Source organism: Ictalurus punctatus, chromosome 22 (genome assembly GCF_001660625.3).
Source record: "Ictalurus punctatus breed USDA103 chromosome 22, Coco_2.0, whole genome shotgun sequence".
Classification (NCBI taxonomy): Eukaryota; Metazoa; Chordata; class Actinopteri; order Siluriformes; family Ictaluridae; genus Ictalurus; species Ictalurus punctatus.
In genome coordinates, this window is record NC_030437.2 from 11,618,064 (window position 1) to 11,635,745 (window position 17,682).

Genomic DNA, 17,682 nt, shown 5'->3' on the forward strand with positions numbered 1-17,682 from the left:
GTAGTGTATAGTCTACTCCCAAAAGCCACTTACAGACAGCTGTGTTTTAGGTGCCGTGTTACCTGTGGTTCCTAGTTATGTGCTGGCAGTCTCTGCAACTGGACTTGTTACAGAACACACACACACACACACACATCCTGCCATGAAGGGCAATCCCCTTTGGTCTGTTGTTCTGCTTTTATATCAACTTTTGCATCAATGCAAAAGCAGAACCAGTTGGAGAGTGTATTGTTTTGTGACTTGTAACTATAGGAGTTACACATTAATACATTTGGATGATTCTTTTATCCCAAGTGTGTTACAGTGTATTACACAATCTAGCCAAATATAGAGATATGCAATTGAGAGTTAAGTCATTTTTTTGCCAAAGAATTGTGAGAAATTTTGCAACAAATACCATTTTCATACAGCCATCTTTCATTTTCTCCTCCTTGCCTTGTACACATGGTGGACCACATATACACTGTGTGCATATATCTGCATAACAGTTTGTGACTACAGCCAGAGCTATAGCTCTGCTGTCCTCCAAAGTTATCTTCGCTTATACTGTGTAATTGTTCTTAAATTTTAGTGCCATTTCTGGAGAATACAGAGGAAGTCAATGGCACATACTAGCACCGAGCTGGTTTCTGTTGATAGCATTGACCTTCTTAAAGAAGCAGGGTTTCGGTTCAGACATCCTTTGCGCTTATGCCAATTCAGAATTGAATCTGACCCAAACACTGCAGCATAAACAACTTGCCAGTTGGAGTCAGCATGTTCAACTTGGGCCTCAGCATTCTCAGAGAAATGAGCCTGGATTGGCATCTGTATTGCATCACATACAGATGTGCAGATGTTGTTTAGTGCACATGCAGTGTCAAACGTCACGTGTATAGAAGGTAAGCAGGTCCTGTGGTCAGGAACCCGCCTCTGATAAAGGACTAGAGAACAGGTAAAACAGTGTGTGGACAAAGTTGGTCTGTAACAGTACGCCTACAGGTTGTACCCACGAGGTGGGTGTGTCTAATGAAGTGCCTGGTGTAGACAGTGTTTAACCAGCACATATGTTATATGCTCCATCATGCAAGTAATGTCTATTCAGCAGTGGCTCTGTTGTGGTCTCTTTCATGGACCGAGGCGAGGCGAGATGATGCATCGTGCTTAGCACAGTCACTAATTATGTATCTACAAAGTAATCTTTATGGCAGGTGTATCTGATAATGTTTATTGAGTGTAGACACCCAGGAGGTGTACCTAATAAAGTAGCAACTTTGTGCATATAGTCTAAAGAAACAGAGCTTGGCTCAGTTGAATTGAGCAGAAGGCCTATTGTGTGGGTTGTGAAATGTTTGTGAATGGAGTAGGCGTCCATCTCTCTCTCTCTCTCTCTCTCTCTCTCTCTCTCTCTCTCTCTCTCTCTCTCTCTCTCTCCCTCTCTCTCTCTTTCTTTCTTTCTTTCCTTCTTTCTCTTACCCACATTGGCTGTCCCTCATTTTCTGTCTCTCTGTCCCTCTCTCTCCCCTAGCTTCCCATTAGACAGCTTCAAAGTCTGTCTATCTCCATACTCTGCCTAAGGCTAAAAAAGCAAAATGCACCCCTGACTCTCTATGACTGAGGATTTTGACTCACTCTACTGTCCCTGCTCACGAGACACACTGATACCTGTTGTGGCTACCCCTGTGTAGGTGTGTGTGTGTGTGTGTGTGTGTGTGTGTGTGTGTGTGTGTGTGTGTGTGTTCTGTAGTGTGAGACAGCTTGTCGGTCAGCTGATGGAAGTGAAACCAAATGCTGTTCTTAAGGTATCTGGTTTCTGGAATTTTTAGTTCTCAGTTCATCTGCTTGCAGCATGGTGTGTGCATATAGATCAATACATTCTTGTTTGATTGCACAGTGGCATAAGAGCCCTAGATCCAAAAGCTTTTGTGTTTTGGTAAAGCATTGGAAAATTGAAACAATATTTTGAATATTCATAGTTTAACGTCGACATATAATATATTTTTTACTGTCATCCAGCTCAATCCCTGACACGATTGCTATCCTGAGAAAGACATGGACACAAAAACGTGTAGGATAATATCCTCTCTCTCTCTCTCTCTCTCTCTCTCTCTCTTTTTATTTTTTATTTTTTATATAACCCTGAAAATAGTATTTGCTGTTAGGTTACATCATACACTGCTCTGTCACTAAGCTGATTACTGGCCTACAGAGATCGTAGGTATCAAGCGCTTTTCTGTTCTAAACCCAGCTACCATGTGCATTTTACATTATAAGCACTAAATCCGAAAATCCCCATACACTTTCATTGAAAGGAAATAACAATGTGGAATCATTATATATCACACATGATGTTACTCTTTTCTGTACTTTGTCAGAGCTGTGGTGTTGTAGTGACGCACTTTTTCTTTTCATTGACTAAATGTACGGACATGGAGAAACTATACCTATATATTAAGCTTTCTTCACATCATTCTACAGGTTCTAAACATTATCTTTGACCCTTAGCACGATTTTTTTTTTAATGATATTGGGTCATCGCAAGTATGACTAGCATAAAGTCAAGTTAACCATTGATCCTTGTCAGTTGGCTCTTATCCTGTGCGCATAAAGCAAGCAGGGTTTTTGTTTACTTTGAGCAACATGTAACGGCTGTACTTTCAAAATAGAAACGTCAAGGTAGGTTGCTTCTTCCTACACTCTTAGAAAAAAGGATTCTTGAAGATTTCTTTGGCTAGGAAAACATTCTTAAAGTAGTTCTACTTCTAGCCAGGGGGTTCACGAGTTTCTAATTTTATTACAATGGAATGGAAATCACAACGCACCATTATCAAAGCTGTTATGCCTTTTTAAATAATATCAACTTGAATCTAATGACAATTTTAATAGAAATGGGTTCTATAAAAGGAAAGGTAACATTAAAATAATTCATTGTATTGTATACATTTAAATAATATGCCTGATGTGCCTTTTAATAGTTTGTAAAATAAAATCCGTAGTGAGGGTGATTGATTGATTGAGTTTTTTTAATGGTTAAAAGGTCCCTGACTATAAAAAGATTGAGAACTTCAGGCCTATAAGATGTTAAAATCTATTTTGGTATTAGTGGTTGCTTGTTTCCATGTTATGTAATTTTTATGGATGTTAAATAAAAAAACATCCATTTTCTTCACAGCTTGCATCACGCAGAGAAAATATTTTCAAATATTATGACATGAAATTTAATGCCATTGGACCATCACTATTATCAACACTGATTGAATCCTGGAAGGATGATGAAGAGTGATTCATGGATTGATGCCATCGTACACAAGTCAAGTCGTAGACAATGTAGACGCATTGTAATGTGTATGCTGGAAAACTTATTACAGCTTATTGAAGACAGGCGTGTGTTTCTTGCCTTCATTCTCCTTCTTTCAGCCTTCTGGTGAATGATGCCAGTCTTGCCTTCTCATCCTTGAGAGATGAGACGAGAGGGACGCGCTTGTTGAAAAGATGGCTCATATGTCCCTGTTGAATAGGAGCTGTTTTTAGACCCCCCCCCCCCCCCCCCCAACCCCCAGCTTGGCATAGCAGGTCCCAGCAATGACGTCTTTGTCAATGGCATAATAAGCAGCAGCTTGATCAATCTTTCATAGATGCTTTTTTTAGGAAGGCCAGAGCTGGATTGCCGAATGCTCTACTGCTTGTAATCCAGATAGCGGTATCCTTTGCTGAATGGAAAGTGTTGCAAGGCGACCGCTTTGTTCGTTCTTGCATGAGGGACGCTTTTAAGGTGTGTGGAGCTGAGGAATTTAGTGTGGAGAAATGTCAGTGAATGAATGGCTCTCTAGATAATGACATTTTGTAAGTCTGAAAGGAACTGGAGCAGGATTTTACAATACGCAAATTGAATTTGAGAGTCTTTTTGTAACGCCATGAGTCACTATGTTTTCACTTTACCTTTGAGCACAAGACCTGCAACTGTCTTGTGCAGGTGTGTTTAGCCTACTCATACTAACCTAACGGCTCCTTCATTCCACACTTTCGTCACCCGTTCCATCATTTTCTTTGGAAGAAGAAACAATGCTGACTAGCTCTCATTGCTTAATCATGTCCAAATCTACAAAAGCCTTTTTTTTGTTGTTGTCATGGATATTAGATTACAGCATGTACTGCTATGTTGCTCAGTCGCCAAATCTAACAGCATCCTTTAAGTAGGTAATGCTTTTTTTTTTTTTTTTTCCTCTTCCATGTCTTAGTGTGGATTAATGCCTGGGGAGTTAAGTAGGTGTGTGTGAGAGTGTGAGCGTGCGCACCAAAGCTCAGGGTTTCATGTAGTCCACATTAGCAGATGGGACTCTTGCGCACTTTTCCAAAATAAACTCTGCCACTGGGCTTTGGTCTCTGTGAGTAGCATTGGCTCTCACAGATCCTCAGGAAGGCTGCTCTCTCGCTCAGAAAAAAAGGGAAAACTGAAGCGAAGGATGTCTGTGTTGCTTCCTGGGAGGGGTGTATAAGCAAGCAATCGCTTCTCTGAACTCTTTCATTTTTCTCTTGGAGACATGAAATGGCTTTTTCATGAAATACATTTTTATAATTGTACTTTATAGTGCCATCATTTAGATATGATTCATATTATCAGACAAATGAGGACATTATATGTGTCAGTTTAGATACATTTGTGTTTATAACTAGTGCTTCCCCTCTGATTACTCTTCATGCATATCTATTTTCCTTTTCCTGTCACTTGCTCTCTCTCTCTCTCAGGGCCCTCTCCATGGATATAGACACAGACTATGAAAGGCCTAATGTGGAGACTATAAAGTGTGTGGTGGTGGGTGATAACGCGGTGGGCAAAACCCGACTTATTTGTGCTCGTGCCTGCAATGCCACCCTCACGCAGTACCAGCTGCTCGCCACCCACGTGCCAACCGTGTGGGCCATCGACCAGTACCGTGTGTGCCAGGAGGTGGGTAGACCTGTGGCATCTGTACAACATATTGGAATGTATACAATTATGATAAGGATATAGATATAGATATCTCTCTAAGGGTGCTACATGAAGTGGGTGGCTTTCACCTGTAAAAATTACATTGACAGAAATAATGGCATTTCTTACAGAATCCTCAACTATGTAGCAGACACTTATTTCTTCATTTTTCTTTGTCTAATTTTTCTTTTTCCTTTTTTTTTTCTTTGTATTTTTTCTTCTCTTTCTTTTTTTCTTCTTCTAATTGTTTTTTTTCCTGTTTTATTATTCTTTTTCTTTCATTTAACTCTTATTATTAATGTGTTGAAGTACATGTTCAGTTAAATCAGTTTAACCACTATAAATTTAGCAGTTCACAGGTCACTGTTATGATTATCATTGTACCAGATAGAAGACAAATCCAGTCAGTGTTCTTCTTAAGGCCATAGCACAAAATCTAAAGAACCATAAACTAAGTACTTATTGCCAAATCATATGTCGCACTTACTCTGCATTAATATGTGCTTGGGCTAACTAACCAAAATACATTTGAACATGAATACACAAGGACAAAATTGTCTCTCACCCCAAGGTGCTGGAAAGATCTAGAGATGTGGTGGATGAAGTCAGCGTGTCTCTGAGGCTGTGGGACACATTCGGAGACCATCACAAAGACAGACGGTTTGCTTATGGCAGGTCAGTACAACCACACCCCATTATTTTACACATAAGCCTATTTACTTTCCACACAACACAACATTCCCACTTGACCTCTCACAAATTCCATCCACAGTCTTACCTCATCTTCCTTAACCAAGTGGTACATGTGGGCTTGCAAAGATTTAGGTACTGACATAATCCTACTGGTTGGCCTGGTAATGCACCATAATTGGGCAGTGTGGAGGCTCTTATTAAAGGACTGTATTGATATTTTGGCTCAGGGGCTTTTAGCGTAGGAGCTCAGAGGGAAGTTAAGCCAAGAGGAGAAGGTAGGGCGGTAGGATTTAGGGTATGAACCAAAAACCATTGTCTTTTATCTCTCATTATATATTTTCTCATTACAAGGAAACATGTTGGTTATTTGCCATGGAAACAGATGTTGTAGATAAAGATTCGCATAGCTGGAGCGTTCGGTTAATTATTGCACTCATCAGCACTGTGAGATCTTGTGTGATTTGTTTTAGTCTGCAAGAACACAATGTGCACATCTCATTGTTTTTTCCAGTGCATGTGTAGATGCATGTGTTGGTCTGACCTGTCCAAAGTGCAAGCATACTATTCTGTTTCTGACAAGTGCCATGGCCACCTCAGCCGTTCTGCCTGGGCAGGATATTGTGTGTAGGATATGCTGTAAACGTCTCTGTTCTGTTGTGGAAACACAGCACCAATTCATCAACCGTTACCCAACATAAACCCGCCTTGGCCACGGGCCAATATTTCTCACTGCTCTGCATTTTAGATTCAAATCAACGAGAGAGAAATTCCTAGAAGGACTCCACTCGTGGGTGTTATATTGGGTAAACAATTCTGTTTAACCATCAAATATACAAGGAGACTGATAATGCCCGGTGCTGCTGCTTAACTGGCTAAGGGCCAGGGTACTTCCTTGGAAAGGGCAACTTAATGTGGAAAGTGGCGTCCCTCACAGGTTTTGCATAACAACCCACAACGTTAAGCACACCACTTTAAAACAGTATTTCTAAAGCTAACCTAAACTTTTGACAAGTTACAGCCTGTAGAGCAGCAGTTCCAGTAATAAACTCCCTGAATCTATGTACATAACATAGCTGGGTAAGTGAGTCAGTGATCTTGGGTATGAATCCTGACTTGTGCGATCATGCAACACCTGAGAGCTTTTGCATGTGCATGTTAATATGGATTTTTTTTTTTTTTTTTTTTTAAACATCCTTAGCTTCATAATGAACTTTGACTGAGTGTTAACTGGGATTCCTATCGGCAAGTGAGTGTAAATGCCATGCAGTGATTTAATCACATCATTTTGAATGGGACAATTTCATTTTAATATAGTTGAGGGCATGCTCTATTGTTTAGTCATGCTGAGTCAGAATTAAATAATAATCAAAATGACAAGATTATGTACTTGTGGATTGCATTCCTTAATGCCTGGCACCATGCACACAACTGTTTGTGAACACCTCATTAATTTATGTCTCAGGGAAGAATAGGGAAGCCCCTGTTAAAAAAAAAAAAAAAAAAGGGATAATCAAAGCCTAGTGTGAAATCATTATTTGCACAAACACTCCATGTTTATTTTTGCCTGCCAAACTGTCATTAATATTCATGATAATTATCCACCTTGTCTTTGTTCATACATTGAGTGAGTCACAACAAAATGATCCCAAACACAGTGATTTAAATATGTATCAAGGCAATCTCTGTCTGTATATTTCATATCTGAGGAAAAAAAACGATGTGTGTTTATACAAAATCTTAATAATGCACTATTATTTTTAGGTCTGATGTGGTGGTGCTCTGCTTCTCCCTGGCTAACCCGAACTCCCTCCGCCATGTCCGTACCATGTGGTACCCTGAGATTAAGCACTTCTGTCCCCGCACCCCCATCATCCTGGTGGGCTGTCAGCTGGACCTCCGTTATGCTGACTTAGACGCGGTGAACCGAGCACGTAGGCCCCTGGCCAAGTATGACGCAAATCCTTTATCCTTGAAATATCCACTCAACCTTTGTTTTGCTTGAGTTTGAATTTAATTTGTTTATCACTTTTTCCCCCTCAGACCCATAAAACCCACTGACATCCTTCCACCAGAACGAGGCCATGAGGTGGCTAAAGAACTAGGGGTACCCTACTACGAGACCAGCATTGTCGCCCAGTTTGGCGTCAAGGACGTCTTCGACAATGCCATCCGTGCAGCACTGATTTCTCGTCGCCACCTCCAATTCTGGAAGTCCCATTTAAAGAAGGTCCAGCGGCCTCTTCTTCAGGCCCCCTTTTTGCCTCCCAGGCCTCCGCGGCCTGTAGTAGGTATCCCCGATCCACCTCCCATGGATGGAGAAGGCCCCAACTCTCTCTTCTGCCAGCCCTTATGCGCAGATGTCCTGTTCCTTCTCCAACGTGGTGCCACTCGTGTTTTTGCTCATAAACTCTACCTAGCCACTTCCTGTTCCAAGTTCTACGACCTGTTTACCATGGACCTAGGATCTACAGAGGAGGACAAGGATGGAGATGAGACTCTGGAGGGTGGTGAAGAGGAGGAGCAAAGTCGAAGAGGAGCCAAAGAGCAGGCAGGACGTGCCAAGAGCCTTGACATTGATAAAGATGGTGATGGGGGAACCAAGGGTGAAAGGAGACTGCTTTTGCTGGAGCAGGGCTCATTGAGGACTTCCCAAAGTGATAATGCCCTTCCAGTCAGGGGCCAGTACCCTGTGGGGTCCCTGGGGACCGGCCGCCCACTTTCAGGATGGGGCCGGGGTTTCCTCAGCGTGTACCTGGAAAGGGTGGATGACCCGGTAACTAGTCGACCAAGACTCATGACAGTTGTGTCCATGGATGAACTCATTCAGGAGGCACCTTTCAGGGTAAGTACCAAAAAGACGATACCGTCTACATGATGTGTGCTCTGAGATGTAGTAATATTTTATTAAAATTTTGAATTCTGGGCATTTTCCGTTCTAGTGTCCACTCCTAAGGACAAGGCTGTTTTCGTGAAAACAGCCAAGATGTAATTAATCTTGAGGCCATTACTGTAATTTAACATGTATTCTTATCCTGATTTCTGGTGCTGTAAAAACTATTTACCGTTCTCAGTGTCTTTCTAGTATATCTTTATAAACTGATTTTTTTTCTATACAGAATTCCAAAAGAAATAATAAATAATTATGCCAGACTCCCAACAAAAGTCTTAGCTTTTTTAAACTATTTTTAAATCGAAGATAGTGAAGAAAATTCAAGATGTCAAGACAATTGCTATATTTTACTCTAAACTTATATTGTCTAAACTTATAACAGTTTTAAAACATAATTTTTGTTTATAAACACACAGATTTTTTTTTACATTTCAGATATAATGTTTTATCCTTATATTTTATCCTTATCCTCACGGTTGTCCTACACAAAGACAATCCATTTATTTTTAATATACATGATATGTAGAAAATTCATATACCATTTTAAGCAATATAGAATTTAGAAATGTTGTTTAAATAATTTATGGGTTAAATACAGTGGTGTTTGCATGAGGAAATAGGGTTGCATGTGTATTTCTAGAATTGCTGATGTTTGTCTCTCACGTTGCTCAGGCCGTGCTGCAGTACCTGTACACGGGTCACCTAGATGAAGGCCGGAGTGACCTGATGCAGGTGGCCACCATTGCTGAGCTTCTGGAAGTCTTTGATCTGCGCATGATGGTGGCCAACGTGCTGAACCGTGAGAGCTTCATGAACCAGGAAATCACCAAAGCCTTCCATGTGCGCCGGGCCAACCGAATCAAAGAGTGCCTGAGCAAAGGCACATTTGCTGGTAGGCACCGGATGTTTGGCTACCTCATATTTTGTCACAAATATTATTTTCGTCTTAAATTAGTTTGCCTGTTACTGTAGATGTTCTTGCCAGTGAAGGTAAGTCTGTTGTTATTTTTGTCATGTAACAGCTTCTGTTAGTCTGCAGTCACGAACCACTTGTAGGATCATTTCATGTATAAATCCGACTAATAAGTTCACTTGTCAAACTTGCAGTTCTATTTTGATTCATATGCTAGTTGAATTTGAATAGAATTGCTTCCAATGTCTTCTGGTGACGTATTTGTATCCTTTATATTTTTATTTGATATTTATGTTGCAAAGTAGAATATTATTTTCATATTTGTCATCTGATCCATTGTGTGATCTGTGAATATGTCTGATGTTACGTATGTGCTGAGTGTTATTTGTGTATTATTTGTAGTCGGTCATGTCTTGTATTCTATGTTTTGTCTTTGTTTAATGTCATTAATGATGATGACCCATCTTCCTCTATATCACTCACTTCCTCTATATACCTCTATTTGCTTCTCTGTTCAACCAGTGCCATCATTAATCTCTCCTAACTTTCTGTTTTAGATGCTTTCCTTCTTTTCGCGCTTGCTGTGTGAACGTTATCAGCGGTAACTGGTGCCAATTATATTTGGAGGGGCACCAAAAAAGCAGGGGCACAAATGTTAGCTGTAATGTTTAATTTAGGTGTGAATTTGCGACTTGTTAAAAAATGACTAATCGCCATGCAATCTCCTCACTAGATATTAAAGATCTTAATATTGATTAATGGAAAGATGTATTTAATGGAAAAATAGTTTTCAGACCTAAATAATATTTTGTTCAAGGACCTGGATGCACACTTAATTCAGTGACTGAGTAATACATTATTTGGCATGATTTGGCAACTCTACCAAATAAATTGTTTATTCTTAATATCGCTGATAATATCAATTAATTAATCATATTTGAATACTTGGTTAACAGATGACTTTTTTTTTTATTTAATTTTTTTTTGTACAGCAGTTCTATACTTTTAACTTGAAATAATGACATGGAGCAGTGACATTTGCATGACATGACATTTGCCTGTGTCTCTTTGCAAAACTGCTTAATATACATGTGTTTATCTACGGAAAAATACACTGCACAGATTTTCAGGGATTAAAATGACATCTCCAACTGTGCAACTCAAGGATATTTATTTTCATATCTAGCCCCATCTGCCAGGCCCCTCCTCACTATTTTCGGTCTTCTTATTAGCCCTGTGTATCTGTCTATTTATTATTTGTTTGTCTGTCTATTTGTCTCTCCGTCTGTCTCTCTGTGTTTGTTTGTCTTCCCCCTCTGTAGCCCCGACTCTGTGACACACGCCAAGATGTGTGCTCTTTTCCGAATGGTTTTAGATGTGGTGTTCCGATTGGACGATGGCTACCTACCTGCGCACAAGCCTCTGCTCATCTCCAGCTGCGACTGGATGGCGGCCATGTTCCGTGGGTCTTTCATGGAGAGCTACATAGAGGAGGTAAGCTGAGATTTTCATGTCTGGCTATAGAGTTGGTCTGTATTGGTGTGTAACTCGATCAGAACCATTAAAATATACACATTTTTCTTCAATGAAATAGATGTACATTTGTTAAAGGTCACATTGAGAAGCCATCACTTACTTTCCTCAACAGTGACTGTGACTTAAAGCCACTAAATCACAATTCTCAAGGGCTTTCCAAGATCCTTAACAGTAACTGGCACAGGTAGTCGAAATTAGGCTACTGCCATGGCAACCTGACCCACATTTCAATGCCAGCAGCAAGAAACCATCATGTTTGTATAGAAGAGTTATGCATCCTGCTGGTCGTGGCACCCCCTCAACGGGCTCATTTGGGCAAATTGACCCCAAAAGACTGAAACAGAGGTGGTCATAGGACAATATGAGCATGCACACACACACACACACACACACACACACACACACACACACACACACACACACTGAAATGCTTGCTGAGATGTCTGCTTGCTGAGATAGTCTGTGCGTCTATGTGTCTGAAGCTCTTGGAGGGAAAGAAACTAGAGGAGTCTGGGTCTTGTCTGGCCTTGCCTACTTTGAAGTTCCCAAAACACTGCCAAGAGAGATTTCGCAATTATTAACACATCGACTGCATCATCTCATTTTTGTGGTATATTTTTTATTTTTCTTCTCTTTTTCTAGACTGTTACTGTTGTGCTATAGATTTTGAAAGTGTCTAATAGCAAACCGATTCAACAGATGCTCCAGAGATGCTTTTAAATCTTGTTGCATGGACTTGGATGAAATCTTATCTGTAGCATGTGGCCAGGTGGTTTTTGGAAGCACACTCTGACCCTGTTTCCATTCGGGAAGGTTTTAACAGTAGGCATCACTCGGTCTCGATCTTGGGATGATTGAGTGCTTCAGTCAGGTGTCAGTGTTTTGGTGAAGTTGAGGATTCTGAACTGTGTCCAAAGGAAATGGAAAGGTGTATAAAGAAGCATTTAAAGAAGCAACTGCAGGAGCAAGTCTGAATCATGCACAGTGGAAAGAACAAACTCCTTGAGATGGAATAAGGATGAAACCTTGAGAGGAACCAACCATTTAAAGCCATCCCCTTCTGGGTGACACTGGATAGAGGGATATTAATGCATGCATGGTAGGCTGATTTGCATTTCCAAAGTGTCCGAATGGGTGTGTGTATGAATTGGTGTGTGATTGTGCCATGCAATGGATTGGCACCCTGTCCAGGGTGTACTCTGCCTTGTACCCCATGCTCCCTGGGATAGGCTCCAGGTTCCCTGCGACCCAGTAGGACAAGATGGTATAGAAAATGGATGGGTGTACAGGATATTAAGTGAATATATTCTGGAGGAAAAACAAAATCTTATTGATAAAGATTGGACAGCTGGCAAGCAGATTTTATTTCGGTAAAATTGGTGTGTCAAGTATTTTCTCATGAAGACTGTGATGAATAAGCTAGGCATAGTATGAAGTGGACCTCAAACTCAGGCTTCTGTCAGTGTCCCTCATACTGTATATTTATATCTTTGTTAGGTGCATAGTTGAGGTTGCAGTGGCAGGAAGTTTGTATGCTCTGGTGTTTCCTGACCTGAAAGTACACTTCACATCCCAGCAAAACTGTTTACAGTTAAGATATTATAATAGGCATGAGCTAAGCCACAAAAAATAAAAAATACCAAAATATAAAAACAAATATATAAATCTGTAGTGAGCTATAGTGCATTAGCTTTAGTTCATTATTAATCATCATAGTCATCATATTTAGTGTACTGACCTTGAATAACTTGTTTAATTAGCTTTCATATAGAACTAAATCTTATAAGTTCCAGGTTACAATTCCCCTGTTCACACCATTTATTTTTTCATGGACAACTAGCTGCCAGCTCAAATTCTGGAAAGATAAACTCCTCACGGGCTGGGCTCCAAGACTGTCCTGACCCGAGAGAGCCGGTGAAGGAACTCGAGGTGTCCTGGCACATTGAACAGCAACAGAATAAGAAGACTTTGTATAGTGTTACAGACATTACAGGGAGCTAAACTTACAGGCAGTCCAGGGACTGATGCAAGAAATTAGATGCTGGCCACTTCTGTATTCTAACAGCATTTACTGAGAGGACTTATAAAGAGCAATGCAAGGTGGTGGAGAACAAAATGGGCCCTATGGCACGAATTCAGTCAGTGGATGCATTTAAATAAGATTAAATATTTAATACAAATATTAGCTCCTGTCATTGCAAGACTATCCCTTTTCGGGAAGCATTTCATCTTTGTGAAGCAGCATTTAGTTTTCATGCCTAAAAATGAATGGCCTACTTAATTTACAGGTATCATCTTAAACACTGTAAACACATTAGCAACTATAATCCTGCTCTCAAAAAGGCATGTCATGATCATGGTCATATTCTTGATGATAATTTCATTGCCGCCATTTCAGTACAAGATTTCAGATGCAAAAAACTGTACCTCTATAGTATTCATTATAAAAGCAGATACCTTGATCCAAATATCTGTGACCCAAATATCCTGAACAAACATTTTGGAAGTAGGGCACTAAGAAAATGACAGGATTCAAAACAACTTACTTTTTTTTTTCTTTTGCTACCTATTGCCTGGATGTTTTGTCAAGAAATATGACTGGTTCCTCCTTTCATGTAAACCTTTCACTAATGACAGTCAGTGAGATGTAGAGCAGAATTTTAGAGGCTCAGGTAACGTCAAAACAAAATTATGAATCTATCTGTGTAGTAATGCAATGCTTTCTATCTTCTTAGTAGCTCCAATGATGATTTGGGTGTCTTTAGCTTATTAGTTAAGTTGATTCTTTATCCCAGTTTGCAGTATGCTTTGTTTTCAATGTTGCCATTGCAAAAAAATAAGTCATCTTGTGGGGGATAAAATAGCAATGGAAGGCATCCGAGGCAGCATGCGGCGATGAAAATATCATTCCTATGCCTATAAATGAACTCTCCTTCAAACATTAAGCCTGCAAAGTTGACAGTGTTCTGCAGGCCTCTTTCTGACATCGCCTGTAGACGCTTTTTGAGCTTGGCCTTTCAGACAGGCCTTTTGCACCACTGTGGGGTAAGCTGTACCCTAGCAAACAACAGTGACACAAAACCAGACGTAAACAGTGAGCACAGCCTCGTCTGAGGCTCTCTGTGGCCCAAGTCAGCATGACAACTGACTGTAGTGAACTCCACACTATTTATAGAATGAGCTGCAATAGATCTGGGCCTTGTGTCAAGCAGAGCACAGTGTTCTGTATAAGCAGACACAATGCCACTCGGAGGTCTTAAGAGCCACGGCAGTTTAGGAGCGTCCTTTAGTTCACCCGTAGTCACCGCTGAATAGTACTCATAATATTAGTCCCTAAATAGAACTGAAAAACATTTAGTAGTTCTGTGAGACGCTTTCTGCAAGAGTGCAGCTGTATTGGAATACAAGTGCCTTTACTCTGAACTGCGCTATAACCCCACAACACTCGGACACATCTGTGCCACTTCTCTAATTTTACACTTTTTATATCACACTCATGTCTCTTTTTTTTGCAATCATTTGCATTTATACCATTTGGCAGACACCCTTATCCAGAGCGACTTACATTTATCTCATTTAGTTGAGGGTTAAAGGCAGTGGATGCTTGGTAGTGCTGAGATTAGTCCAAAGCTGATCATGACTTTTCTGATCAATAGTCTAACGTCTTTACCTCTGACCTACCACTGCATTCATGGAAACAGGACCGGAGGCTGCAAAAACTAGAGATGTTTGTTCTCTGAAGGCAGGCATTATTGCAGAATAATATTTAGGATTTAGTGTATAATGAAGTGTGCTGATATTTTAGCACTTGCAGCCAACCCTAAACTTCAAGAAGCAAAGTTATCTGTTTGAACCCTTGAGCATGCATGTCTCGTTCCATCGGTTGCACTGTGCATGACTGCTTGCTCTGTGAAAGTGTGGCCGACAGTCAGGCATCAAAAAGCTTCGCGGTAACAGCACTCATGACAGCAGAGTTGATTAGTGCGAGAGCGAGAGGAAGCTTGAAATCTCAACTGTGAAAACCTGTCAGATGAAGCGAAAGAAAAGATGGTGAACAGGAAGCATTGGGTGCATGATGTAGACTGGGGGTTGTAACAGTCTTTCCCAACTTTTATATTTTTCTCTCTGGCTTTTTTTTTTTTTTTTTTTTTTTTTTTCTTGTTAAATACTTAATTGTCATTTCAATGAAAAATGTTGAAACAAGATTTGTAATACTTGTTTAATATTTGTAAAAAGTCAAGGCAAATAAATATTTGACCATTTACTTTAAAGTACTGTAAATACAAAATTGTTCAGAGATTCTGTTGCTAATTTGTTGGTTGATGCTGTGTTTTCGTTCATATTCCTGTGAATGCCGGCTGCTCTGACATCACAGAGGGACATTGCTAGTGCAGTTAAAGAGTTGCAAAAAATTTCAGATGTAAGCAATAACAGTCACACTTCACTGTTGGCTCCTGAAAACAATGTCCTATCAGTGAGAAATCCATCGTAGATGTATTGAAAACAGATGACGATGAGACGGCTATGGCGTTGATGGCTACATTACCATGAACGTTGAAGCTTGGGAACCTGACCTGTTTGAGCAGTGTATAAATGAGGAGGCAAGTGAGCTGGAAGGAATAAAGGACTAAAGTGCTGCTCAATTTTATTAAAAGCATCCAGATCACCGTGGTGAATCTTTGACTGGATGCTACCTCCTGCTTTACTACTGCACATCTTAACTCTTTGCCCTTTAGTTGTAATTAGAGCTCACAGTGAGGCTGACATTCTGCTAATTGGTTCTTAGTCAGGCTGATGTGGGGCACCCCTGAGGCTTCAGAAGGACCCCTGGGCTATTCTGGTGTTGTCTAATTTTCCCCCTACCTTGCCATCTTTTGACTTTCAGTCATCTGGCATGTTTTCTGTCTCCACTGTGCATGACTGTGCATTCTTTCTAAACTGTTTCATCAGAATAGGAGTTAATTATCATCACTGGATCATGTCCAGTCATACTTTCAGTGCTAAGGGCTTGGATTCAGACCAGTTCCAGAGGCATGATAATCCTAGTGTCATTTATAGTATGAAAGTCTTCATGGTGCCAGGAGAAGTGAAGGATTCTGTTCTGCAGACTGATGTGAGACTTCTGGTCCTTAAGACGAGGCACATCCAGAGGCAATTAAACTCTCTACATCTTGTGTCAGTTCACAGAGGTGCCAATGCCAGCATGGGGGAAAGTGACAGCATGAAGAAAAGACTGCCATGGTTGGGATCTGGAACATTCTTGATATCTACTAAAAGCTGCCTCTTGATTTGCTAGAGTTAAATATGCATGCCATTGTTTGTAGATCCTGCCAAGTCCAAATAAAGAGCACATTGAAAAGTCTTCCTCCGTTTTTAATTCTTGAGCTTCTGGGCAGAAAATGGAGAACAAATTTGAGTAGATGATTACTTTTAGTTGTGTGTACCGGTGGCTGGGGGAGTGAATGAGATTTGAAGGTGGTGTTGGAAAATGGGGACACGTTTTAGAGTCCTTTCACTACTGTCTGACAAAAGTGTTGTGTCTGTGGGCCGTCTTTTTGGCGTCGAGCCTGCAGAATTATTTGCCCAGAGCTTTGAATCAGCAATGGTAACAGTTTCATGCAGTGCTGTTGAAAGATGAAAGACCCCTCACAGAGGCCACTGGCCCTCTCTTCCCCTGTATGCCCTAATCTGTCACATATGTCCACCCTCATTTTCTCTTGACCACTTGCCCTCCCAATTCATGTTGTGTAGTCAGATTGAAGCCCTGATTTATGGGTGTGTGCCAGGACCAAGCAGGGGTCAACTGGGAGAGATGAAAAGCAGATTGCTTCACTAGTGGATCAGTCGGCCCCTTGAGTTTATATATGCTGGAGTTGTGCTGTGAATAAACATCCACAGATTTCCACAGATTCTTTTCATATTTTCACAATATGGGCAGCTGTTGATAATGTATTTGTTTTATTTAGTTCTTTTTCTTTCTCCCTGTTTATTTCTTTATTCAGGTGTCCATACCCAACACCAGTACCTCCTGTATGAGAGCTGTGCTGGAGTATCTGTACTGTGGCTTGCTCACACCTTGCCCCGAGTTGGAGCCGATTGACCTCATAATACTAGCCAACCGTCTCTGCTTGCCCCGCCTTGTGGCTCTTACAGGTAGGCGTATTTCTGCATTCCGAAAATGATTACAGTTCACCATTCAAGAATATAACAAATTCCTACAGATTGCACACATCTAGCAGTTAGTCGAGTGCCAAACTCAGCCTGATATTTCAAATACTGTTTGGACAGGATAAGATTTCTATACAAATTTCTGTTAAGCAATGTTCCCAGAGGAAATATCTCCTAATTATGATCCATTAGCATATGTATAAATCAGAGATGGGAGTGCCTTCCATATGCGTGATTGTCATGCTTAAAAAAAAATCTATGCATACATAAATACATACACCTCATTTCAATGCAAAGCGATTGTTTTGACCTTTACTCTAAGTTCTTGTGGCTGCACAGGTATTGCACTAGTATGTAGGCTATACCTGGGCTAGGACCTCATTGACTTCGGTAAAGCCCCGGAAGCATCTCTTCTCTCTTAGGTCCTTTTGAAATGTCATCTCTACCAATACTTGGTTTAATTTTGGTTTCGGTAGGAGGTGATAAAAAAGACCACTTCTTGTAGTGTCTTGAAGAAAAAGCACAAAACCTCTT

At 40.5% G+C, this 17,682-nt stretch overlaps 1 protein-coding gene across 5 annotated transcripts in view; it reads left to right on the plus strand.

The window, feature by feature from the left end:
- rhobtb4 (Rho related BTB domain containing 4) overlaps positions 1-17,682 on the plus strand; it is a 40,689-nt gene that overhangs the window by 16,661 nt on the left and 6,346 nt on the right. For 4 of the 5 annotated variants that reach the window (XM_017452111.3, XM_047149645.2, XM_017452112.3 and 1 more), the window contains 7 exons: positions 4,726-4,927; positions 5,520-5,623; positions 7,403-7,588; positions 7,682-8,483; positions 9,204-9,423; positions 10,820-10,938; positions 16,983-17,133. In XM_017452111.3, the coding sequence (XP_017307600.1) occupies positions 4,736-4,927; positions 5,520-5,623; positions 7,403-7,588; positions 7,682-8,483; positions 9,204-9,423; positions 10,820-10,938; positions 16,983-17,133 (1,774 nt within the window). In that variant the 5' untranslated portion in view covers positions 4,726-4,735. Of the gene's footprint in view, positions 1-2,509; positions 2,656-4,725; positions 4,928-5,519; positions 5,624-7,402; positions 7,589-7,681; positions 8,484-9,203; positions 9,424-10,819; positions 10,939-16,982; positions 17,134-17,682 lie in introns of those variants that run through there. The other variant, XM_017452113.3, reaches the window with a different exon arrangement.